This window comes from Apostichopus japonicus, chromosome 9, assembly GCF_037975245.1.
Source record: "Apostichopus japonicus isolate 1M-3 chromosome 9, ASM3797524v1, whole genome shotgun sequence".
Taxonomy (NCBI): Eukaryota; Metazoa; Echinodermata; class Holothuroidea; order Aspidochirotida; family Stichopodidae; genus Apostichopus; species Apostichopus japonicus.
Genome location: NC_092569.1, coordinates 33,506,482 through 33,531,179, shown reverse-complemented (window position 1 = coordinate 33,531,179; position 24,698 = coordinate 33,506,482). Strand labels below are relative to the sequence as shown.

Here is a 24,698-nt window from a genome sequence, read left to right as displayed (position 1 = left end):
TCAAACACATATCTAGCACAGTAACTACTGGTGCCACTTGTAACACATGTTACTACTTTTCATGTCCCACAACCGTGCATCATTAATATTTACTTTGTGTTCGTAACACGGTAACATGTGTTACAGGTGGCACCAGTACTTACTGTGCTAGTTATGAGCATCGGTGGGTTTTTATACATATTATTAAATTATTTGTTACAATCTCACTCATGCTGTGAACTGTTGAAATAATGTAATTCACTTTAAATGATCATAACCAGGAACTACCCATTTCATACGTAAATTGATGTACACCATAATATTTATGATGATTTCGAAGTACCTTAACTGCTTTAACGTTACCTATCATTTACAAGGTAATGCCTTTAATTTTCCTTGCTGGTATGTACAAGCTGCTATATGATAAACAACGTGGCTGGCAACTCACGATACTTAATGGAATCTGATGGACGTATAAACCGTATGATATCATGTGATTGAGCCACGTAGCACTGTTCCACGTGTTCAATATGATGACATCACAAGGAAATACATCTTGAATGATGACGAATCGTGGCTGGATTCTTTACTACAATGATACAAAGGCATATTGCCAGACGTTATTATCTGTGCCAAGAAATCGGAGTCCATACTTCTTGTGTTAATTCACTTGCATACCCCCTTCCTCATATAACCTAGTATAGGTATATCACCTATGTTGTGATTCACCCGATACTCATAGCTAGTACAGTAACTACTGTTCATGTTCCACCACCGTGCATCAGTAACTACTGTGCCGTGTTCGTAACACGGTAACGTGTGTTACAGGTGGCACAGTAACTACTGCAAAGCTGTTACACGTTGAACTACGAGCCCGAAAGCTGAAAATGCGCGGCGGCTGGGTAACGAAGACTACTCCCTAGCCGTTCGGACTACGGAGTGCATTGTCGGCGCTGGCACAACACGTAGCCGACACACTGCGGCAGCGGTTATTTTAAACTGCATACGAGATTCAGAAGGTATCTTAACTTTTCTCCAATCGTTTTGGTAAATCCATTTAATTAAAACCTTCTTCACGGACTGGTGAGTGTGTGCAAGTCTCAAATAGATACAAAACAGATTCACTTCTAAATTAGGCCTAGCCTAGTAACAGTAATACAATAGTTTACCAGCATAATGACTCGGCAGGTACTACTACTACTAGGCTAGTACAGTATACCCGTTTGTTTTTGCAAATGCTGGAGTGTTTGATGGCCAGAATTTAACACAAGTTACACTAGGTTATTAAAGTCGTACAGCCTCTATGCCAGGTACCTTTACCATAACAAAAGTAAACTTTAGAAGTATTTAACCCGAATCTTGATCTAGTGCTATTCCGCCATAGCCTAGGTACATGCCGCCATACATTTCCGCCATAGGATTCGAGCATTTCCACCATGGCACTACCTAGGGCGGAAACGTACATTTTAGGAAGTACTTTACCCTGGTGTACAGGAATGTACCTTGGTCTTGGTGTGGTACTGCAGTCCTTCGACTTTTGCTAATGGTGCTAGCTGCTGACTTTCCAGCATGATCGAACTTGAAGAAGGCGGTGTTTCCGGTGAAACCTACTTTAAATCGCATGGAAGGAGAGGTACACCGTCTTCAAATGTTCAATGGTTGGTTGAAGTAATTGAATTAAAATAAAAATTGACAGATTCTAGAAGACCTATTTGGGGACATAATTCTGGGAATTTCTTGTTCCCTAGCCCATCTTTACCCCATCCTAACAATCCATTCCTTGTTATTCCTAGCCTACATACTAACGTTACCCATACCCACAGTTATGTAGGCCTACTCTTAGTATTACCGCCATCATAGAAAAGTGCTTTACCGCCATGGTGCTAAAATGGCGGAAAGGTATGCACTTTTCTAAGTGGTAAGTACCCCTTTTGACCCTAATTCCTAAAGGCGTGTGTAGTTGAAGAAACCATAGGTATTTTTGTGACATTTATGTTAGGCCTAAACGGTCACTAAACTGACAGACAGGCCTATGTACGAGAAGGTGAATCACTTTTAAGCAATGTAGCACCAAATTGTCGGTCCTTGCCCTTAAGTCTCGGAAAGAACAGGTACTTGATGCAATCGTTAATACCTTGTCACTGCAAAGTATAACCTTTTGGTTTGAGCTGAGCTGTAAACTATATATACTAAATGCATGAGAAAAATCTATGGAACACTCGTATGTAATTTGAAGGGGTAAAATTGAATGCAATTACGGCAGAGGAAATAGGATTTTTTTCTTTTGAGTTTGGTGCTAGATTGACGAGGAGCTTTTCTCCTTCTCGCATAGGCATAAATATATTAACAGCTACCCTGGAAATTGTATAATGCTAGGAAACAAAAATGGCCACTATTTGTGATAAACCTAACTGAAAGCCTGTCAAAGACATTAAAGGTGTGTCCTACATAGCGCTGTTTTCTTTTTTTGCAAATGCCAATAATTCAGTCAAGGTGGTGCAGTTTTCAACACAAGTATTGCTGTGTACGGTGTTTAATTCTTTGTATATTATCTAGTCTAATATTATTTAGTCTAACTTGCTAAGTCTAAGATAGGTCTTCTGTTCATTGGAAGATGAAATTTGCCCCTTAAGAAATGTCTGCTATAGCTAGTTTTCAAAGGGGTGATAATTCTTCAGCTTCTCAATCTGTATGCAACTAAATGAATGTCACTGCTAATTTGTTTACAGTATGTGTGATTATCACATTTGGTGATTACATGTAGTTGCTGGTAACCAGACAGTTGAAAAACCAAATCTGTTAGCCAGTGGGTGTGCACATACCCTGCATGGAGAGTCATGTGACATATCCCATGGCGGCACAGTTGTTATTTCCCAATATCCGACGGTGCAGTAATTGTAATGTACTTCAGTACAGTATAGACCCACAAGAAGGGTAAGAAATGACATTTCAACGTCACATTGGTCCATGTACAACTATAGTGCCATCTTCATTTCATAAACAGTTTGTTCCCTGCTGCTGTATGATATTAGGCTTAGGTCAATGCTCTTCTATTACCACTATCTGAAAAATCTAACTGTTCCATGTTTGTCATGGCATCCTAGCTAACAGTACTTAGTTGGACAATGTATAGCTTTCCACCAATGGAAGACACCTGAGTAGTCTTATAATATTCAAAAATAGTTTAGGTAGTATATTAGGCTAGATGTTCATAATTGCTAGGGAACAGCATGTTGTCTGCTGTGGAAACCTGCCTGCATACATCATTACGTATGGATTTCACAAAGGGCATCATTTGAATATCTATTTTAGATCATTTCCACACTAAAATCTCTCTTTTTATAAAATATTACACTTTCTAAATTGTTGAATAAATTTTATTTGATAACTGATGTGCATTTATTTGCACCATGGATCTTTTATCCATCCAGTTTGATAAACAAGACAAATGTATCACGTGGTTTCACAACTCAAGACTATTCAGAGACAGCTCACCAGTGTGGATATTGCAAGGATATTGCCCAGGAATTTATAGGCACAGAGCAGGGCAGATCATGTTCCACATACCACTATATAGGATTAAACTGTTGAAATCTATGTTTTTAGTTTAATTAGTTAAAGGGCAGATGGCATCAATTTCAGGTAGTCAAGTTTTATTAGCATCTGACAAGAAGTGAAGCTTGGAGAAATCACATATGCGATATGAAGTGTACCACCCAATTGAGTACCAGACGCCTATTATTTTTGTGAGCTGTAGTGAAGATCAGAGATCATTTGGGTCAACAGTGGTTAAATTGTGAAAACATTGTAAACATGATACCTCAAGGGAAGATTTGACAAATCGCTAATTAATGTACATAACCATTGCATCATGCATAGAAATTATATATTTTATATCTTGAAACTTTACCTAGGAAACATTGTAGTTAAAAGAATCACATATTTTCACAGCTGTTATATTGTGCAACAGAGGAGAAGCTTTCTCACATCAAATTTGTATAGAAAAGTCGTGCTTACTCACCACTTCGATAAAATGTTACGTTGGTTACTCAGCATCCCTCTGAACCTAGAAGTGACTCTCTAAAGCTCTAAAATAATGCCTGTGTTTTTTGCCAAATTACAATAAGCCATTCAAGCTTGCATGTGGCAATATAACCAAAGAAAAGTAAAACCAACTGCCAGACATGTACAGGATTGTAAAAAAAAGATGTAAAAATACTTATCATCTTTTCACAGAGTATCATGCCTCCGAAGCCACCAATGAAAAAACAAAAATTAAAGTTTTTCCATACAAAGGTAAACGACGACCTGACCCAGACGAGGTCCCCATTTGAGTACACAAGATGTAGTCAACAGATGGAGAGGAGTGGCCCTTTGACTAGGACATACCCTGAGAGCAGTTTATTTGCTGGGGAGACATACCCATATCCACATGCTACTGAGGAGCTCCATCAAGGTGATCCAAGCCCTCTCACAGGAGAACTCAGTATTCGTTCTCTGTCAGCATCATCATCACAATCATCTGATGGCTGGAGAAACAGGAAGAGAGAAGCTGCAAATGCTTGGCAGGCACTTCGTTCCAAGCTTACCAAGGCTTTCATTGAGTCAGTTGCCCCAAGCTCCAACATGTGTGATTCCTGCAACACTGTAATTTCAGAACCAGTAATGTGTGAAGACTGCACCTCAAGACCTATCTTCTGCTGGGAGTGTGCGGTAGAAAGTCACAGAGAGAATGTACAGTTCCATCATTTAGTACAGTTTAAGGTAAAAGCCATTTTTGTGTTTTCAGAGAGCATATTTTACACCAGCCCGTCCAGATTGAGGTAGCCAATGCTCTAGTTGAAGATTACCAAACTACACACAAATAACTTCAAAACCAATTATATATTATATTCACACAAAGTAAAAAAAAAATAATGAGAATATGTGGCTTTGTTCTTTAGCGCCATGTTTAGGGATTGGCACTGCGATGCCAATTCCTGAAATTGGATCACAATCAAGTAGTTTTTTTTTGGTCTGTGCGCTGTGATATGTAAGTACAGTACTTGCACATGTACTGTATGTCCTGTCAAGTACGGGTTATCATTATTTCAAATTCACAAAATGGTTACTCATGATTTCTTTTGGTAGCTTCTACTGAATGATCCCAAGGTGGGATTTACTGTATGGAAATTACGGCTTTCACTAACAGTAGTTCCTCCTAGCTTTTGGTTTCTGAATAGGAACTTACAGTATATGCCAATTTCTAGTGTTCTTGCATGGTTACATTTCTAGGGTACTGTAATGGGTAGTGGCATGGATGAATTAAAACAGTACACTCAATGAAGCTACAAATTCTGATTCTCATGCACCTATTACAATATTATCTTTTATGAATTATGAATGTAACACATTTTGTCATACTGTGTAAAAAACTATGAAGTTCTGTGAAGTTCCTACTTAGATTAAACTGCAGGTTAGGACAATTGATTTTCATGCTTGTTTCGATCATAACCTTAATTGTTACCACCCTGTACTCTACTAGGCTGAGCTGTATGTAACACAATAACATGCAGAGAAGGGGTCGGGAGAGGGGTATTGAAGAGACCTATTCGCTAATGGTTGATCATTTCTGGTAAATTTGGATAAATAGTGACTAACTGTGTTAATTTAAACAGAAAAAGTTTAGTGTAACCTACTTCAATGCATGCAAGTCTCGTAGAAGGCTGCCTGTAGATTAATTTCAATGATATCCAACCTATTAATGTAATATCATGTACAGGAAGAGGAATATATATGACACCCACACCTGGTACACCATTTTTCATGGAGTCTGCTTTGGGGCCTACAGATCTGGTGCCCTATATTCCGATAAAAAAGTATAATGAGCATGGCAGACAGAGACATTACTCTAAGATCCAAGATAATAAAAAAATATGTTATTTAATGCAACAGTCTGTGCAAGGCAACCTCTCTTGCTCAAGACACCTCCCATCTGCACCCCCCCCCCAACATCAAAAAAACATTTACAAGGAATGTTGCACATATGGAGCATCATAAACTTTCTACACCACCCTTGTAATACAATGAGATATTTTAGCATTCTTCAAAGTTGGGGTAGTAAACAAATTTTCAAGATTCTTTATTAAAACTACCTTCTGGAGAGATTAAAAAGGACCCTGCTGCACAGTATTATGAAAATCTTCAAGAAATGAAAATTGCTTTTATTTGACCAAACTTTTTTTGACCTTTACCGTAAGTGATGAGCATAACACTATCTTTTTGCTTTTTATGTTTAATGCTCACAGAATGGATACCGCTCAACTTTTAACTTCTGCAGAGAGCTCAATGCCTCACAACACAGTTGTAACAAGAAATATTTGAAGTCAATGAGGTTATTTGACAAACATGGTAAGAATTACACCCCATAGTGGAATACATACACTGTTTAATACCATGCTGTGATATGCTTCTTTGTGCCATTCAACTGATAATGCCATGTTGCATTATTGTGATGTACGGATATGGGTTTGTGACTCTTTATTGTGTGGGATAACCACACGAGGGAGTAATTCATTATCATCATACTTTGCGGGTGGATTTATTGCAATGTTTCTCCATATTAACCACGCCCTACTACATTTGGTCACATATGTTGAAGTGTACAGTAGTTGCAAAAATGTGGCAACCAGAATTTCTCTAAAATGGGTATGATGATACTGCATGGGATTATATACACATGCTATACACATAAAATTGTTTCTATTAATAAGGGGTTAGCTTAGATATATTCAGGATAAAAAGGTTGAGCTTTTGTATAAATTTTTCCTCAGAAGCAAACAAACTATGAAATTATTCTCTATTTGAAGATTGCAAAGAAACTATAACCATTGTGATCTCCTTCGTGTTTGTTGAGTCTCCTCTTCAGTGTGTATAGGCCTAGTTGTAATCTATATGTGCCTCTTTGCTCTTGTGTATTGGAATCAGAATTCACTGTCGATTGAAATTGATGATTTTCTTATGCAGCCTTTAATAATAATGCCATAAGTCATTACAATTTCTCAAGAAAGGGAACCACGATAATTACTTGGTATGATTTTGCCTTCATCGCTCTCCCCTGCATTAAGGAAACCTAATAGATATCAAACACAAGGGTTTGGTGATCTGTTGATTAAAGGCATTGAAGACACGCCTGAAACCGCTGCTATCTGAAAAAGTAAACTTTCTGTTGCTTGCAAGTGAATTTTTTTTCGTGCCGCTACAAAATGCAGACAGTAATGAAACGTGATACCTTGTTATCTTTAATCTAGCCCTGAGATGTCCATCGCTGCTATGTACACTGTGTTGTGGGTATTGACTGTAGCTGCATGTAAAGACTGTGCACAAGTGTCTAATTACAGTACCTACGGTAGCAAACTGTGTGTGTATTTTCTGGGATTGATGGTGGTGCGTAAAACGCTTCTGTTACACTTCATTCGAAACTAGGTCAGATGACCGGCATGAGATGTTTCTTTGTGCACGAGTCTTCAATGCCTTTAAGCATGCCTCCCTTTTCCCTTTAACCATTGCAGGAATGGTTTTTTCTATTCAAGTGACTTTTTGCCATTGCACAAATGATACAGAGAGTCTTGTGAGATGTGGTTATTGGCCATCCAGTCCGAGGAATCCAACTTGTGCAATAAGTATCTGCTTGCTAAAATGGATTGCAACATTTCTACTGGAGACCCAATCTTCTCTTAAGTCTATATGCCAATCATTGAAGTGGCTACATGGAATAGCAGATAACGATGTGAGTGTCAAGTTAACTTTGCAGCTTCTTGGATCCCCCTAGATGTGGGTCTTGAAAAAAAATTGTTGGTAAGAATTTTAGGTAATAGAATCAGAATTTAACATGTCGTAATACTGACTGCACATTGATGTTCACAGGAAACAATACGATATTGTTTTATCAGTGAGTAACCATTTGAAGTTGAGCACACATAGGGCACTCCACCGCATCTCACAAATGTCTTATTTAATACTTAAGATGGCTCGCTTTTTAAATAAAAAGTTGTTTTTTACACAGTTTAAACAGCCAAAAGGAAATACATGTCTTAGCTTTGATTTTCATGGATATTCTGGTATCTAACATGCAGGCATTGATGTAGGAGTTTTTTGACCAACAGGTATGTGCTGCTTGCTTTACGGTCATTAAGTTAGCACATCTCCTATATCTTCATTTACAAGCAAAAATTGTATCCGACTAACATTTGGAATTTTCAGATATCCTACCTGTATCGCACCTTAACAGATGAGACCTTTGAGGAATTCCGTCACTTTTACTTTTTGATCAGCCACCTACAAGGAGAGGGTCTTGATATAGATGATGGAACATCTTGTCCCGCTTGTCCAAAGGTAACGTGAAACCTAAATTTAATCATATAAATTACTTAACACTTGCATTCAATTTATACAAAGGTTTGCAACTGGTAAGTTATAATAGCATTACAGGAATCCTTCAATCATTGGCAGCACAGGGGATGACGATGCCGTTCCTGATCTAAGAATAGGAATACAAAGAAATGTTTGCAAATATTTAAGTACTTTAATATTAAACATTTTGCATCATTTTGTATCTTGAGGATTCACTTGCTCACCCCCCCCCCCCCCCCCTGTTTTCTATAAATTATTGGATTCTCAGCTGTCAATTTTGGGCAAAAATGTAGCTATAAATTTGCTACAGCTCAAAAAAATAAAATTGTTAGGGTATTCTGCTTTTCTGTAAAGTTTGTAGTTATGATTATTGCATAGAATGCTCCTGTAGTGCAAATTTCATTGTCTCTACAGTGGAATTTTTAGTTGGAATATTTATTGCATGCTCTAAATATTTGTGACAGCTCATTCAAAGATATTTCATGCTGACACCAGGAGAACCAATGCTGAAGTCCATCACTAATTGTCCATCACACATTGGAGAATACTTCTTAACATATCACAGGGTGTCTTAAAGCAGCATTTTGCGTCCTTTTCTATGAACTTTCTCAACCTCATTGACTCCACGATGCAATAACGACATACATAACTAGCTTATCTATTCAAATCTTACTTCAAATGGTGGCATAGAAAGTCAAAAAATTTACAACTTTCAACTTTGATTTCTCACAGATTTTTTCCGTTGGGCAATTGTACCAGGGAGTTCCATAACAACTCCCTGGTTGTACCAATGCAACGTTTGAATCTATTTTTTAGCAACGGCTCATAACCAAACCTGCATCTCTGATTGGTTCAATTCAAACTAGCAGGGTTTTGGGGGAACTGCATGCGATTAATTTTAAATGTGGATTTTGTCGTTATACACTTTTATCATTATCTGCAAATGTCCTTAATTACTCGCCAATTAATGCTGCTTGCAGGGAAAAACTTGGCTAATATCTTAGTTTGCTGTTTTGTGAGTGATATATGTAAAAACCTCAATGGACATGTCAAAAAAGTGGAAAATGGCAACAAATGCAAAATGTTGCTTTAATTTTTGCCTTGATTGCTAATATTAAAAAAGTAACAAGAAATAATATATTACCATGAAAGCATATGAAGTTACAGTGTTGGAATAAACATGCATGGACCATTTCATTTTAAATCAAGCATGAAAAGTAGATTTGTTGCACTCTCTCCAAATTTAAATGATGCTTTGTTTGCACACTTAACAAGTGGAATCCTGAAAATATTATAAGGAGATAGTAATATTTATATCAAGTCCCTTGAGAGGACAGAATAGCGTGGATTAACGCCAATACATAATCCCTCTTCAATCTTGTTTGTCTTGCCATCTTTATCAAGAGGTTTGTGTCTGTAAAAATGTGGTTTTATGTTGATCCCATCACTATTTACATGCAGAATGACATGTGTCAATTTCATTTACAGTTTATGGTAATCTTTCTTTTTACTTTTTTCTACTCCCCTAATAGGAAGAGGGGAAAATTTTTGTCAGTTTTGATGCCAATTTTGGTCTTGGCAGAAAAAGCAACTCAGGTACAAGTTCACAGCCACCGAAGCATTCTACAAGGTACTTCCTTGATGATAAAGAAGTTAATTCTTTTGTAGACAGCTACCAATCTGATGAAGTGAACAAAGAAGACACTATGGTAGGAGACTTACACACTTGGAAAACAAAGACTTTGAAAGTTCAAGTATTTTCTTTTTGCCTAGTTCAAAGTTCAGATACTTATGATCAGTTAATGATGTAGTATCCAATGATAAGCTCACATTCTTAAACAATAATATTTGTCTTCCTGACCTAACTCAGGTCTGGGTTTTTTTTTGTGTCCAAAATGAGAAGTTTGAGCTTTTCTCTTGTTGAAACACGTTATTTGTATTCATTGAAGAAAAAATATACATAAAATTCTCTCATCTGAAATCTACCATATATCTGCAACTCTGATCAGCTCAAATGGTACAGCTTTTGCAGGCAACCAAATCATTTCGGACAAAAGGAGGGGGGGGGGTGTTTATCTAACTAAACGGAGTTATTGCCCTCAAATGGCTATAATTGTTATCTTTGCATTCCTACACTTGCAATCTACGTAACAAGTATGTCTCTCAGTTTTGCACAGTTGGTGCACTCGAGTCTATCCTCTTTTGTGTTCTCTTGTTTTCAGTTGTTTCAAAAATATTGAACTTCTTGAGACATTATTCAAGTACATTCATTTTAGCCACATTTGAAATGTGCAATCTCCTTTGATGTACATTGTGTTGTATTTTGTGTCATATCTCTAGGATTGTAGCAACTTCCAGGCAGCCAATACAATTCGCTCAAAGGACAAATCCGCAAACTTGTCATCAAAGGGTGTATTCGGCTGTGCATGTAGACATGGTATTCCTCGCCTTTTCTTAAGCATGCGCCATGGTGAACGGTGAGTATATCAAGTTGTGCTATGATTGTAACTCAAGCTCTCTCAAAAGTATATAATTTACTCTGAGTGAGAAATTTAATTCAGATGTAAAAAAATAAACAAATCAAATTTATTAAAATTGATATTTCTCACATAATCTTATTCCATAAGTTATTGTATCCTAAACAAAGGAATATAATTACTGAAATATCTTTTCATGGGCTCTGTGCCAAAAACACTTCCTTGACGATAGGTCTGATGAAATGGATTAGTAGGCATAGTACAAATGCATAATGTTTGTGTTGCTTTGATTTATGGTGATATAAGTAAAGTTCAAGTGATGTAAACCAAAACTTCAAACCTATTTGGCACATTTGCATGTCAAACTCGACTTGCTAGAACTCTTTGACTATCAGGGATGAAATTTAGTTTGCATACTTCAGAAACTAGTGCATTGTTTGTAGTAACTCTCGAAGGTTATTCATCACATGAACACAATGAGATATGCTGGTGGTTGTCGTGAGCATTCCTGAATGAAGTCCTGAACTGCTGTTCTTTGCCCTTTTTTTATTTGAAGACTATGCTTTTCTTCAGACCCAACTACTATATCCTTTTAGAGATTTAAACATCTTTTCTTAGTGATGATAAGATGTATCAGAGGTGCAAAGCACACTGAGTATCCACAATCGAATTAATGCATTCATTGATCTTGTCATCTTAGAAGCCTGCACATATAACAAAGTTTTTCCACAAAAGAGCTACGGAACCTACTACACACAAATTATGTAAATGTCACTAAACGGCATCCGTAGGGACATCGTTTTTTTGGTCCACATTTGAGTTTCCATCATATCTTTAATCTGCTTTTCAACATATCTTTTATTGTGATTGTTATGATGACCACATCTATGGACTTTTGAGTCGTATTATTGTATCCAGTGGAATTGTCTCCCTGAGATATAAAAGGATGAATTTTCCGTACGTTTTCACGGTAGGCCCCTCTGTTCAAGGTCAATGCACGACTATAACATTAGGTCCACTAAGTGCGGATATTGGTCTCCATTTGCCACTATTGCAGTAAACCCAACCGAGCAACGTGTCTACGGTGTCTCTTAAAAGACAATATTATTAACAAATTCGAAAAAAAATTAATCTCTTTGGTGTCACTTTAAAAGTATTTCTGATAACATTACGTACAGAATTCTTTTATATGAGAAAGGTACATATGAAAAACATGACAACGACCGTGATAAAACTAATTTCAAGATTACTAGCGATCAATTCGCTCAATTTGTTTCAAAAAATGATTGAAAAGTGATATGAATTCCTCCTCATTCATTCTTTTTATTTGAGCATGTTGAACGCTTGAGTTAACATGTCATTACGAATCATTGCAGACGCTCACCTAAACCGTTAAAAAGTACCGCCCTCTCCCCCCTTCTCTTCCTACACTGAGCTCCCAACAGTGGCGGAGCGTCAATACAGTCAGGGGGCGGATGCCCCCCCCCCCCACCAATGGACTCAAATGGACTGCTGGCGCCCTTTTCAGCTATTTATTACTTTTTTACTTATTCGCGATTATTGACTTTTTTATGGCGCTCTCATCTACCTATTGACATTTGTCACATTTTGTTGGCGATGAAACCTATTTATTCTTCGTTTATCTGCAAATTAGCAAGGCCCGGAAAGGGTCATTTCCGGCCATATAGGGAGTATCTTTACTCAAAAGATTTCTGTACGCTCTGCGCCAACCTGTGGTGGCGCTCCGCTTAGATAAAGTCGAAAGCGCCCATACAGACCATTCTCACCCCCTCTTACCAATACCCCTAGCTCCGTCACGATAACAGGAGTGACTTTCCAAATGTTATTGGTAGGAAATTGCAGGAATTATTGGAATCCTCAATGAAAACTATACGTAGGTAGTCTTGTTTGCGTGGGATTGAGTTGTGTAGGTGTTACACAAAAATGTAGAGATGCTTTCTTTATTCTTGTGGAAAGCCGCTTTCACTTTGATATCAGATAAACCTGTGGTACATGCAGTGACGTAGCCAGGATTGTTCCAGTGGAGGGGGTGGGCGCTTGGAGGGGGGGCTTGACCAATTCCTGGGAGGGCGTCTTGTTACTACCTGAGTGGAGTGCCAACATGGGTTGGCGCTCAGCGTACGGGAAATTTTCAGCTATAAAGACCTCCTAGATCGTTGGAAATAACACTTCCCAGGCCTTGTAAGCTGCTCTAAAGTTTCACAACATCCTTTATTTTGAGATCCCCATGTCTTGATATGGTCATCAAATAGTTTAGAGAAATAGAAGAAAAAAGACAATCTGGTAAGTTGATTTGAAATATCATGACATATCTCGGCCTATGCGCTATGTCATGTCAGGTTTTTCAGCAACTATAGCCTACTGCCGGTCCGCGGTCAAAGGGTCGTTCATGAGTGGTCATCATGGAGATTCGATACCATGCAGACCAATGAATGATATATTTTTCGCACATGTAATTTTTTCGACACCCAAAATCCCAGTGGGAGGGCGACAAGCTTTCATGGGGCTGTCGCCCAGCCCCCCTCCCCTCCCTCTGGCTACGCCACTAAGTACATGGTGCCGAAGCACATATCTTCAAAGTAATGTCTCCAACTTTCAATTGTTTCAAGCTACTATGTGACCAAAAAGAAGTTCTCAAGATGAAGTTGCAGATCTGAAAGGACCAGTAATTTTACTAGGAAACCTTTCGACCACGTACACCTTTGAAGTAGGATAGGATTACACAGTATTTGAATTCTTTATCGATCGGCTTAAATTCTTAGCTTTATTCGTTGTATATCCATCTCTAGATAACACATCCCAGGTTCTACAAGGCTTTGTATTAAATTAGCTGAAACTCTATAGACCAGTCTTGCAAGGTTTAAAGAAATAGCTCCTTACATAGTTGGCATGATTCAAATTCATCCAGTGCAAATTCATCCAGATGCAAATTCATCAATATAATTGGTCGAGAACTTGCTAGAACAGTAAGCTGTCTGAATTAGCATCTTCAGATCGAATATGGGTTTGCTGAGTTAGGGAGTAATATGTTCGAAGTACAAGGACCAACCAATGAACACAATTTTTACATAAGAGGCAGAGATAAGACACTATAGCAGAAATCATTATGTCTTCTTTCTGTTTATTACTGATAAATGCAAATATTTTCATTAAAAATCAATATGAAATTTCATGTTACTTTCAGAAATATATAAACAAAGCAACTTCTACAACTTCAGCTCATTCACATTCATGCTATCAGCTAGAAAATTTACCACGAGGCACATTTTCTATGAGGCATTGATGTGAATACCACTGACATAACTTGTGCTATTCAAATGGATAATGGGCTTGGTCAAGTCATGAATAAGGCTCTGCCCCATATATTGCACATGTACAAAAAGGGTTACCGCTGTACATGCAATACTTTTTTGATGGGGGAGAGGGGGGGGGGGGAGATGTGGTAACATGTTGAAAAGACCACATCTTTTAATTTGTCATTTTTCTTTTGAACATATGCAAATGCTAGACATGAAAGCACTTGGAAATTTCTTAAAGAGATAGGCAGTTGTTGCCCTTGCACTGCTTTGAAGTCTGCACCACTGTAAATATTGTTGAAGGAGTGGAGTTCTGCGAATCTCTTGATAGTCAAGTAATAAATTTTTCTTTCACTGTTTGTTAAACAGCTCCTAGCAGTAATATGTATTTACACGACCGTAATGTAACCGGTGTTTTCTACATACAGTCAAATTAAAAACCAATGTTAAACTTGTTCACCTGCAATGGTCTAAATTCAGAAAGTACATCAATATCATATCTCTTTTGCATGTTGTATAACGGTACTGAATTTGAAGTGGATTATATTTATCAATGAATATAGCAATGTTTTGGGTAAAAGCAATTAAAGCATCCACTTGAACTTCATGTTTTCCTTGCATTGTTTGCTACTTCCTCCTATCTAGATTCGAAAGGGAAATATAGATAAATGCTCAATACCTCAAACAACATTATTTAACCTTGTTTCCCACAAAAAATGTTCTCTCCCAGTTTTTGTAAACTACTCAGGATAAATGGAGGGGTGGGGGAGTTGGACAGGTTGGGAAACTAAATATTTGACAGATGTTGTATTTGACAATAAAATTCACCTTCCCAAGGAAGTAATATAGTTCTTTAAGTGGCATTTTATGAAGGACCTACAGTATGTAACGATAGCAAAATTGGTTATTGCCTCCTGCTGAAATGTCCAATAAAGACTCGCAGTATTGGAATGTTCATCAGATTTCTCATTTATAGAAACATCTGTGTTTATTGAAACTTTCCTAGGATGTTGCCAACAAGATGCAGTTGAAGTCTATTGTACCTTGTTGTGAAAGGTGGAGCTCACAAAAAGTCCTATCAACTAGTCTTATTCAAGCAGTGGCAACATATGGGAAAAAAGAAAAGCAAAATATGGTACAATTTTGTTAATATTATTTTGAACTATTTATCCAAACACCCTATCCTCCTTTTGAGACTTTTGCAAGCTTGTAAACCAGTTACAGCACTCATGCAACATGATATGACAAAGGTTCATTGCCAGAACATGAAACTAGCAATTTGGAGTAAATTTGTTAAAAGAATGATGAAGTTAATACACTGAAATATTGAATGGGGCTCAAAAGAGCTTAAGAAGTCTTTTGAGGTACATTACTTGTTCTGATAAATATATTAATTGCCCTAAGATTCAGCTATTAAAGCAGCTACTAGTCAGATACTAGATAGTATGGGATCATGAAGGGTTTCAGATTTTACCTATATTGGCCTCAAATAACCTTTGACTTGGCTAAAAGCATTATCGTGAACTCAGCACATGACACACCTGCATACAAACTTCCATTCATCATTCCAATATTGAACTATCATGTTAACAGGGCTTTCAGTTTCAGATATCTAGTTATCTCACATGGGCTTCTGCTATACTGTACAAATTTATAGAATAGTACTCAATGTCAGAAACCTATATGCACTACATATGACTACCAACTTTTCCTTGTTGAGTTAGATGCTCTATGTTACTCTACTGACCTTGAGTAGCCTTTGACCCTCAATGAAGCCAACACCTACTGAAAATTCCAGTATAAATATAAAATTAATGAAATGATTCAGAAAATACTTTAACAGAAAGAAAAACTATTATAAACACTTCTGTTCATACTGACCTCAGCGTAAACAATTTAGAGACCAAGAACAAATGGTATAATAACTATTAGCTAACATTTCTTCCTTCTACTCTGCAATTTTGAGAGACCAATAAGCAAAATTGATACTGGCAAATGTAACATGGCAACAATAACAATAATTCACAAATGATGATGACATCAGAAAAAGTAGCAACCATGACAATGATGATGATTTGAAAATCTTAATGAGCAATCCTAAATGTAACTAGAATATCACTTTTAGTAGAGCAGGGTTCTCACAAGCACGTTTTAACCTGGCGGTGGTCGTGGTTTGAATATGATTTTGCCTCTCCCTGCATGGTTTGAAAGTTGAGCGCCCGGGCTGAACATTTATGAACCAGGAAAAGCTTGCTGCCACTTATCTGGTCCGAAAAAATTATAGCATGAGGTAAATTTCCTCCTGGGTGCATAATTATCATAACAGTTCAAGAATTTTTACCAAAGGTGATCATATTTGAATATCTGGAGTCGGCTCGGACTTGAAGGGTCTTGGATTTGGCTCATACCAAGTGGGCTCGGACTTGGCTCAGACTCTGGCTAATTGCACTCGACTACAGCTCTGCCATAAATATAAAAAGATAATGGATTGTTAATAATTTATGATATGATGTTGAGAAGGTAGAGACTTAGAAAGTTAACTCCTAAATGTAATGGATAGCATTAAACTCTTCGTTTCACTAACAAAAGCATTCTCAAATACAGTACTAGCAATATTACAGCTGAAATAATGGACCACCAATACGATGCAGTGAAGAAAGGGAGTTTAATAAAGAGCATCCCTCAATGTAATGACTAGGATAAAACTCTTAGTTTCACTAACAAAGGATACCACATGCAGTACCAACAAGAGGGATGCCCATTATATTGAGGGTCCACTAGACTTAAGGTTTGCTAGACCAAACACCCCCATTGTGGGAAGCATTATTGAGCGTCTAATTAGCATTTATTGGGTAACTGAAAGTATTGAAGGACCTTGGTGTCTCCCCTCCAAGTAGTTGTATAACATTTATGAACCAGGAAGAGCTTGCTGCCACTTATCTGGTCCGAAAAAATTATAGCATGAGGTAAATTTCCTCCTGGGTGCATAATTATCATAAGAGTTCAAGAATTTTTACCAAATGTGATCTTTAGTATCTGGAGTCGGCTCGGACTTGAGGGGTCTTGTATTTGGCTCAGACCAGATGGACTCGGACTTGGATCGGGCTCTGGCTAATTGGACTCGACTACAGCTCTGCCATAAATATTTGAAGAGATAATGGATTGTTAATAATTTACATGTCAGATTGACAAATTCATAAAATGAAACTTATTACATAATGGAAACCATGTTCAGTGCAGTTTGCATAATGGTGATCTATTTATACATCCAACCAGCTAGTATCGGATCATAACAACATGTTACCACATGTATGCATTTAAGTGTTTTGTCACACAGTACAGTGCTAACATCATACAAGGGAGTTTTAATTGTTCCATAACAACTCTGATCATAATAGCATGTTCGTGCAGGGAATTGTAATGGAACAACTCCCTGGTTCGTGCTATGGACATGAGAACTTTCTAGTGCCTGTTGAACATTAGTCTTGTGCATTTTCATGTTACTTACTAACACCAAATTACTGCACACAGATGGTCATTTTAAAAGTATGAAAACTGAATACAATCAAGAGCTTTTATTTGGACATGATACCCAATATGAAACTACTTTAGTTGCACATACTGTATGTATGCTGGTTTTTATCATGAATGATTTTTATAGGAGCCATGATTTTTTTATTTTTATGAAGTAGGTCTGGTTTCCCTTGGCATTATAACCTGATTGAAATTTAACCTCTGTGATTGCACTAATATGTGAGACCATTGATCAACCTAATTAATAGCTTTTAATGATGAAGACACTGATAACAATTTCATAACTCATTAGTGTGAACACAATGCAAGGTTCAATGAGGTATATACTGTTTATTTCCTTAAAATGCATAGCTGGTGGTTTTTCAACATACTCTAATTCTTTCAAATATGTTACATTGAATCTTTACACTTTTCCATTGATATATCACAGGCTGTGTTTTTTTGTTATGGGACTCCGTAAAACTGGATCAAACCTAGAAATTTTGGACAAGGAATTTGCTCTTTTCGCAAAAACTCCTAAGTGCTCAAGTGACTGTACAGTAGGTCACCCTGTGAAGGCATTGTGGGACTTTGAGGAATACTTTTGATCAAGCTATTACTTCAGCACTATTAACACTACCCACATCATAATGTTAATATCAAAATGCCTAAAATACTTAGCCATGATTGCTTTGTTATCCTAAAATGAATACTCAATTGTTTACCTTCAGCCATGATTCATCCCATAGGTGCAGGGAAAAAAAACTCATGTTACAAAAACTTGTTGTACACTGCTACACTGAGGCCCTGTGTGACTTAGTTCTCTGAATCAGAACCAATGACACACCACTACTACTGTACGCACAGGGCTAAGTGATGCACACTAACACATATAGAGAATATTGTGGGGATGAATATTGTACTGAGACGGCAAACGTTTTCACATTTTTTACTTTTGTAACTCGTTTATGGAATCTATCAGGCCCTTTCTTTTACTGTAGTGTTCCGTTTGCTTGTGTATCTGTTTTTGTGGAGTTGTGACTTTCTGACTGCCTTATTTTATGGCAGAGAGATTGAGACATACCCAAAGATTTATATTTCGTGAAATGGTTCAAAATTGCATCGCACGAATGCAAGTTTTTTCATACCCCTAAATTGACACATCTGTCGATAAGCTTACTGTAGTGAAGGCCTAAGTAAACATCCATTATCTTTGGATGCTGTTTGCTATGCTCTGAGCCTCTAACCTCAGAAAGGTCAGGTCCCAGAGATTAGTGGTATTATATTGAGGTAATTTTGGTTATTTTTTAGGGAGTAAGATTTCCAAATGCCCAAAAACAATCACAAACACAATTTGATCAGCATATACCTGAAATGGATTCAAACTCATGAAATATTTAACTCTGCTTGGCTACAAAAAGTTACTGTATGGTTGCCTGCTGTATCGTTGCTAGTACTAGATACAGTAGTAGTAGGCTAGTACAGTATAGTAATAGTAGTAGGCCTAGTAATATTTGGAGGTGCGTCAATTATTAAGCCTTTACTTTAAAAGATCTGGAAGATCACCAGGCTGCAAAATGTGTAGGTTGACCAGTCTGTTACAAGTATATACTTTAATTTATTTATCACATTTTATATTCCGAGTATCGGCAAAGGCAGTAGCAGGCAGCTGTGATTTACCATAGCCAGTAATACTGATAGGTCCAATTTAGGGCTAACGTTAGGCCTAGGCTAGTCTACTCTAACTCTAACCATGGTCTTACTTTATTTGTGTTCAGCATAAAGGTATTTACTCTAAATGTTATTAATATATCCGGAACACTTTTAAGGAATTTACTTACAATGCATATACTCCACCAAAGTTCCAAAAGCCAACTTCAAATGGGCAACGTTTACGGTAACCTGCGGCACTTTCCTTTGTAGACTACATGGCTAGGCCCACATAAAGTAACGTTGAATGTAGGCTATTGGGATAGCAACAATACGATCCGATCGACTGCCCTGCCACCGAACACAGAAAGAACTGCTTATGTATGGGGGCGTTGTTTCGTTACGTGTAAATTTGCCAGTTAAAATAGAAACTCTTATTTTCTTAAATATCCCAAATTAATGGAAGAAAAAGTACAAACACGAAGATTTCAGTGTAATTAGAGGAACCTTTAAGTTTCGGAACTATATATAGCCGCATTTGGTCAAAATCGCGGTGTAAAGTTGGGATCAACATACCATGTTCGTAATTCTGTTATATACCCTTCGGAATTACCTCCACTTTTGAGGGGAAATTTTACCCTTTAAATGAACGATTTTTTTTTTGTAACTTCGGAATTGAAAAGTTTATGAGGTTTTCTCTTAACTTGAAATAATCATTCCTCAAAGGAAGTGAAATTGATTGAACAAGAAGACCCTAGACGTAAACCTATCCCCGAGGTAAACCTAAGTCCCAGCTATCATGCTTCGAAGTAAACAAAAATACCAATGTATATATATATATATATATATATATATCTATATATATATATATAATTATTTGGATGTTGTTCCCATGTTGCCATTTGCTTCTATAAAACATATTGGCGACATTTAAAAAAAAAATAATACAAGTCATCATACTGGTGTCATGTTTCATGTACTGTTATTGTATTTTATGTTATATCATTCTCAGTGCCATTATTAAAGATGACATTTTAACGAACACAATCCAATTTCAATGCAAGTTTCAGGAACAGACAAAGTATCATAAGTCATCGAGTCCCATGTGCTATAAAATTCACTGTCAGTTGTTATTTTCTCTCAAAACATATTAATGCCTTGATAGTCTTCATTTGATCACCTTTAGTCATAACAGATCAACGTTAATAATAATGTACGTGATGTAATGACTATAAAATGTTAGCTTCTTATTTATTTATTACATATTATTATATCGCCAACCGTTTCCTGCCCTTGTCATTGTCAAGTCTACATATTTACATAAGGGACGTAATAAAACTACCGTGGGTTAGTTTGTTGTAAAAAACGGCTGTCAGTGGCTTTTGCTGTTATGTTATTTCATGTTTGGGCTTGATTAAGATTTGCTAGGTTTTATTAGAAGTTCTTTAACTTTCCTTTCGCAGTTTAAAAATTTGAAGATAAGTGTTAATTTCTAATTCTGACAATTTGTTTGGGAATTTTATTTCATAACATCGTTCATTATTCAGTAATATATTTGATATAAATAGTAAAATGTATAGAACTCTTTCACTTTTGCGACGAATAATATTTAGTATAAGCGATTTAAAGGTACTTTTGAGATGATTAGAAGTACTAAATTTCTGCCAAATGGAAAGTACAGCTTTGATTTTTAAACTCTTAGGTTTTCAAGTAAGAGGAACAAATGTAAAGTGTTGGATTTTCTCATCTTTGTCACCACCATCTTTCGTGAGATGTCTTATCTTTCATATGACGTTTTTACATCCATTTGATAATTAAAAATTAATGAGATACCTTTGCTCTGATGAAACATTCATACATATAAGAAATAGGGCAGGTAATGCTTTGGAAATGTAACACATACGATTTTTCTCTATTGATCTCTCAAGAAAACGTCCGATTTATTTGATATTTTTCTATTATCATAGTCATATTATAGGCCTCTTAATATTTCCATGAACGAATATTCAATGGTCCAATTGAACTTAATTTGCTTCTCTTTTGAAACCGTACGGTAAAGTCATATTTAATGAAATGTCTAGGTTCCCAGACTAGTTATTATATTTTATTTATATACGAATACAAATCATGTAGTGTGATTACGACTAGATGTAGTTATGTTAGAATAATATTTCCAGTTAGCCTTTGAAGAAGATTCTGCTAGGATCAAAACGTCAAGCCAACTTACGTTTACACACTCTCTTACACGGGCTCTCTAGTGGATTAGCAGTTTGCTAACAGTGTTAATTTTGTAGAAAAATATTATGTAATAACTACAAGTCTGCGTATGATTGACATTCAGCACAATACATACCAGCATTTCCATTGTAACCACTCAATGTCAGTTGGTATTTGTCTCTTTCGTTACTGATACTGAAAAATGAATAGCGGCTGTGGTATGTTGATCCTTCCGTGTTTGTCTTTTCTATTAGGAGTTGGTAGGTTTTTTGATTTGTCAATTTGTATATTTTATCGTTGCCAATCCAATGATTTCCTGTGGGAATTCCAAACCCGTTTTTGTACTCATTCCAGTTTCGATAAAAACTGACGGATCTACTTGTACGTCGTTGCAAAATCTACAAAGAGAATCAACTAGTTTATGGATTGCAAGTGAGTAATATATGAAATATCTTTTGTACTACAATAAGTAAGATAAATCAATTGGTGAAGGTCAATAATTTGATTTGTTTTAAAGTGATAGGAAGATGGAACTATTTAATTAAAAAATTTTATGATTCACTTCCAATGTTAGTAAAGAAAGCCCTGTCATATGAGAAAACACAAGTTAAAGCATTTGCTTGTCAATGGCTAAACTTACTGTCCATCCCCCACTAGACATTTCACAAAAAACTTCAGACCCGGAGCTTCCAGCGGGATAAATGGTATATTTTCCGTTATTTCTTCTACCCGCTGTGTGGAGATCAGAACAATCTCTCGGTCCACTACGGATACATGCAACACCATCGCCTTCAAACCATTCGTTACAGTAACATCTACGGACATCATTCCGCCTCTCGCAGGTTGCGTCTGTGCTACAAATGTAACTCTCATTTGTAAGTGCGTTACTATTGCAAGTTATCCGTAAAGAACAGTCAGAATTAATGTATGATTCACCTTCCTGGAAAAGATAAACGTTAAAACTACATATTCCGAAGATAGTTAAATATGTGTGAATTTGTAACATTTTTACCACTTTTGACGACGCACTGGATGAACACTTATATACGTTCATGCGCATTTTAAATATACTTAATAACGTTCATCGATCTTGGTGTATCATAATTGCGTTGCCATGCTATGTATTTTCGCTAAGTGTAAATGAATTACAGCCAAAGCTTTTAAGATACCCTAAAAAAAAATCGTACTGACCCTGACTACACTTCCTTTGGCAGCAACGAAGCAGTTATGGGTGCACCTCACTCCGTCCCCTTCGTAGTTTTGATTGCAGTAACATTTACGGACACCGTTCCTCTCATCACAGGTTGCGTGATCACTACACTAGTAACTCGCCTCTATAATCTGGTTGTTGCTACAAGTTGATCTTCGTGTACATCTTGAATTGATGTAAAACTCGCCTTCCTAATATAAGATATTCAGTGGGAAAAATAAATCTGTAAATGCATTATGTAAATGTATTGCGATAATCGACAAGTTTAACAGTCATAATTAATGCAAGTTTCACTCTCCTGGAAATGATAAATGTTAAACGGCATATTCCAGTGAAAGTAAAATCAATGCTTATTTGGTACAACGCTTGATAACGCTGTTTGAGTAAAACTGAATTTCTACTATTAAATGGTCGTGAGCGTTTTATATATCTTATGTAAAGTTCATCATTATTGATGTATTTGCTTTGGATGCCTTATTTTGCTAGGTCTCAATTAGGAGACTTTTGCAAGAACATGTACAACCGAAATATGGGGACAATCAATATCAACAATAATAATGAGAATTAATTACAAATATAATAAAGAGTAAGGTCAATCAATTGAAATCCAAGATTTTAAGTTATAGTGTACTTTCATGTTATATATTAAGACTTGTGAACTGCATCAAATAAACTTACTGCTAATACGACGCCTTCCCCTTGGGCGTAACAGCCACATTGCTCTTGAGGTATGCAGCTATCTCCAAAAATCATGTGGTTTTCTGGACCAAGACATCTCTCTGGTTCCGCTGGATCCGGTATGGCACAATTATTCGGATTCTCACAAGTTCTTTCACATGTATTATCATAATTATCCTTGTTGGATGAGCACCAGGTAATGGGTAAATCTGGTAAAATTGAAACCACCAAAATGTAATCCTAGCTTGAAGTGTTAACTCACTTTTATTACGTTACATTACTATCGAATCTTGTTACCATTGTAATGCTCTGGCCGCTCGGAACAATTGCTGACTGTTAACAAAGGATCAAATGTGAACCGGATTTGTTATTGTTTAGACTCATTCAACTTATACTCATTAATGTCACACATACAGAATATTATAACATTTTCAAGTATTCGACTATGGGAATCAATAAATACAGTTGTGGATGATATTCATTTCTTCCATTGAAACCTTTCTTTAACATGCTTCAATTTCCGTTTTGAGTACAAACATACGGAGAAAATAATTTAAAAAAAATGTCTAACCTGTTATTCGTTCGATATCACTAAGACTTGTTATAGAATAATTCCCCCATTCATCTGCAATGCGAAAGTTGTCGTATGTCAAGGAATATGACTGGATTGCATAATTCTCTAGCTCGATGCGCAGCTGGTACCTCTTTTGATTTATCAAGTGAGCTAACTTTTCATTACCAATCATAAATTCACTGCCTAAGAAACCAAAACCGTTTTTGTATTCGTCCCAGGTTCGATTAAAACCGATGGATCCATCAACACGTCGTTGTATGACCTGAAGAATTCAAAAATATAGGTAGACAACTAACGGATAAATTTCATTATCTTATGAACTAAACCTTATAGCCAAAACGTGCGGCTCACATCAATAAATACGAATAGGATAGAACATATTTCTGATGTTGCGTTATATGTTATCTGTATACATATTCATATCACTATCCGAGGTGTGCACATACAATAAGTTTTCTAATCGTATTAAAAGTCAACGTAGTTACTCTGGGTAGTTTTGTTTTCGATATTAGGCTTCTTCAAATACCCATACATCGTACAAGGTATATCATCCAACACAATCTACAACTAAAATGTACTGACAATTCCAGTGTGTTCTACAAAGTGTATATTGGAGAGTAACTCTGATATTGTAAGAGTTCACGTCTTGAAATACATTACTTACTGTCCAACCTCCATATGTAGTGTTATGA

At 36.6% G+C, this 24,698-nt stretch overlaps 1 protein-coding gene and 1 long non-coding RNA gene across 2 annotated transcripts; one reads left to right on the top strand and one right to left on the bottom strand.

Moving 5' to 3' along the window:
* Positions 1-1,053: 1,053 nt before the first annotated feature.
* LOC139973191 (uncharacterized) lies at positions 1,054-8,361 on the top strand. The gene is made up of 5 exons (XM_071979691.1): positions 1,054-1,062; positions 4,216-4,743; positions 6,267-6,369; positions 7,530-7,747; positions 8,221-8,361. Exons 2-5 carry the CDS (start codon positions 4,222-4,224, stop codon positions 8,359-8,361), a joined length of 984 nt encoding a protein of 327 aa, XP_071835792.1. The 5' UTR covers positions 1,054-1,062; positions 4,216-4,221.
* Positions 8,362-21,764: 13,403 nt separating this feature from the next.
* On the bottom strand, positions 21,765-22,913 carry LOC139973193 (uncharacterized). The gene is made up of 3 exons (XR_011795160.1): positions 22,736-22,913; positions 22,185-22,484; positions 21,765-21,942 (listed from the first exon to the last, which is right to left on the bottom strand). It is a non-coding gene; the product is annotated as an uncharacterized lncRNA (long non-coding RNA).
* Positions 22,914-24,698: the final 1,785 nt, after the last annotated feature.

Coding starts and splice junctions, on each gene's coding strand:
- LOC139973191 (XM_071979691.1), top strand. CDS start 4,222: ATGCCTCCGAAGCCACCAATGAAAAAACAAAAATTAAAGTTTTTCCAT. Junction 4,744..6,266: donor ATCATTTAGTACAGTTTAAG/GTAAAAGCCATT, acceptor TAATGCTCACAG/AATGGATACCGCTCAACTTT. Junction 6,370..7,529: donor GAGGTTATTTGACAAACATG/GTAAGAATTACA, acceptor TAACCATTGCAG/GAATGGTTTTTTCTATTCAA.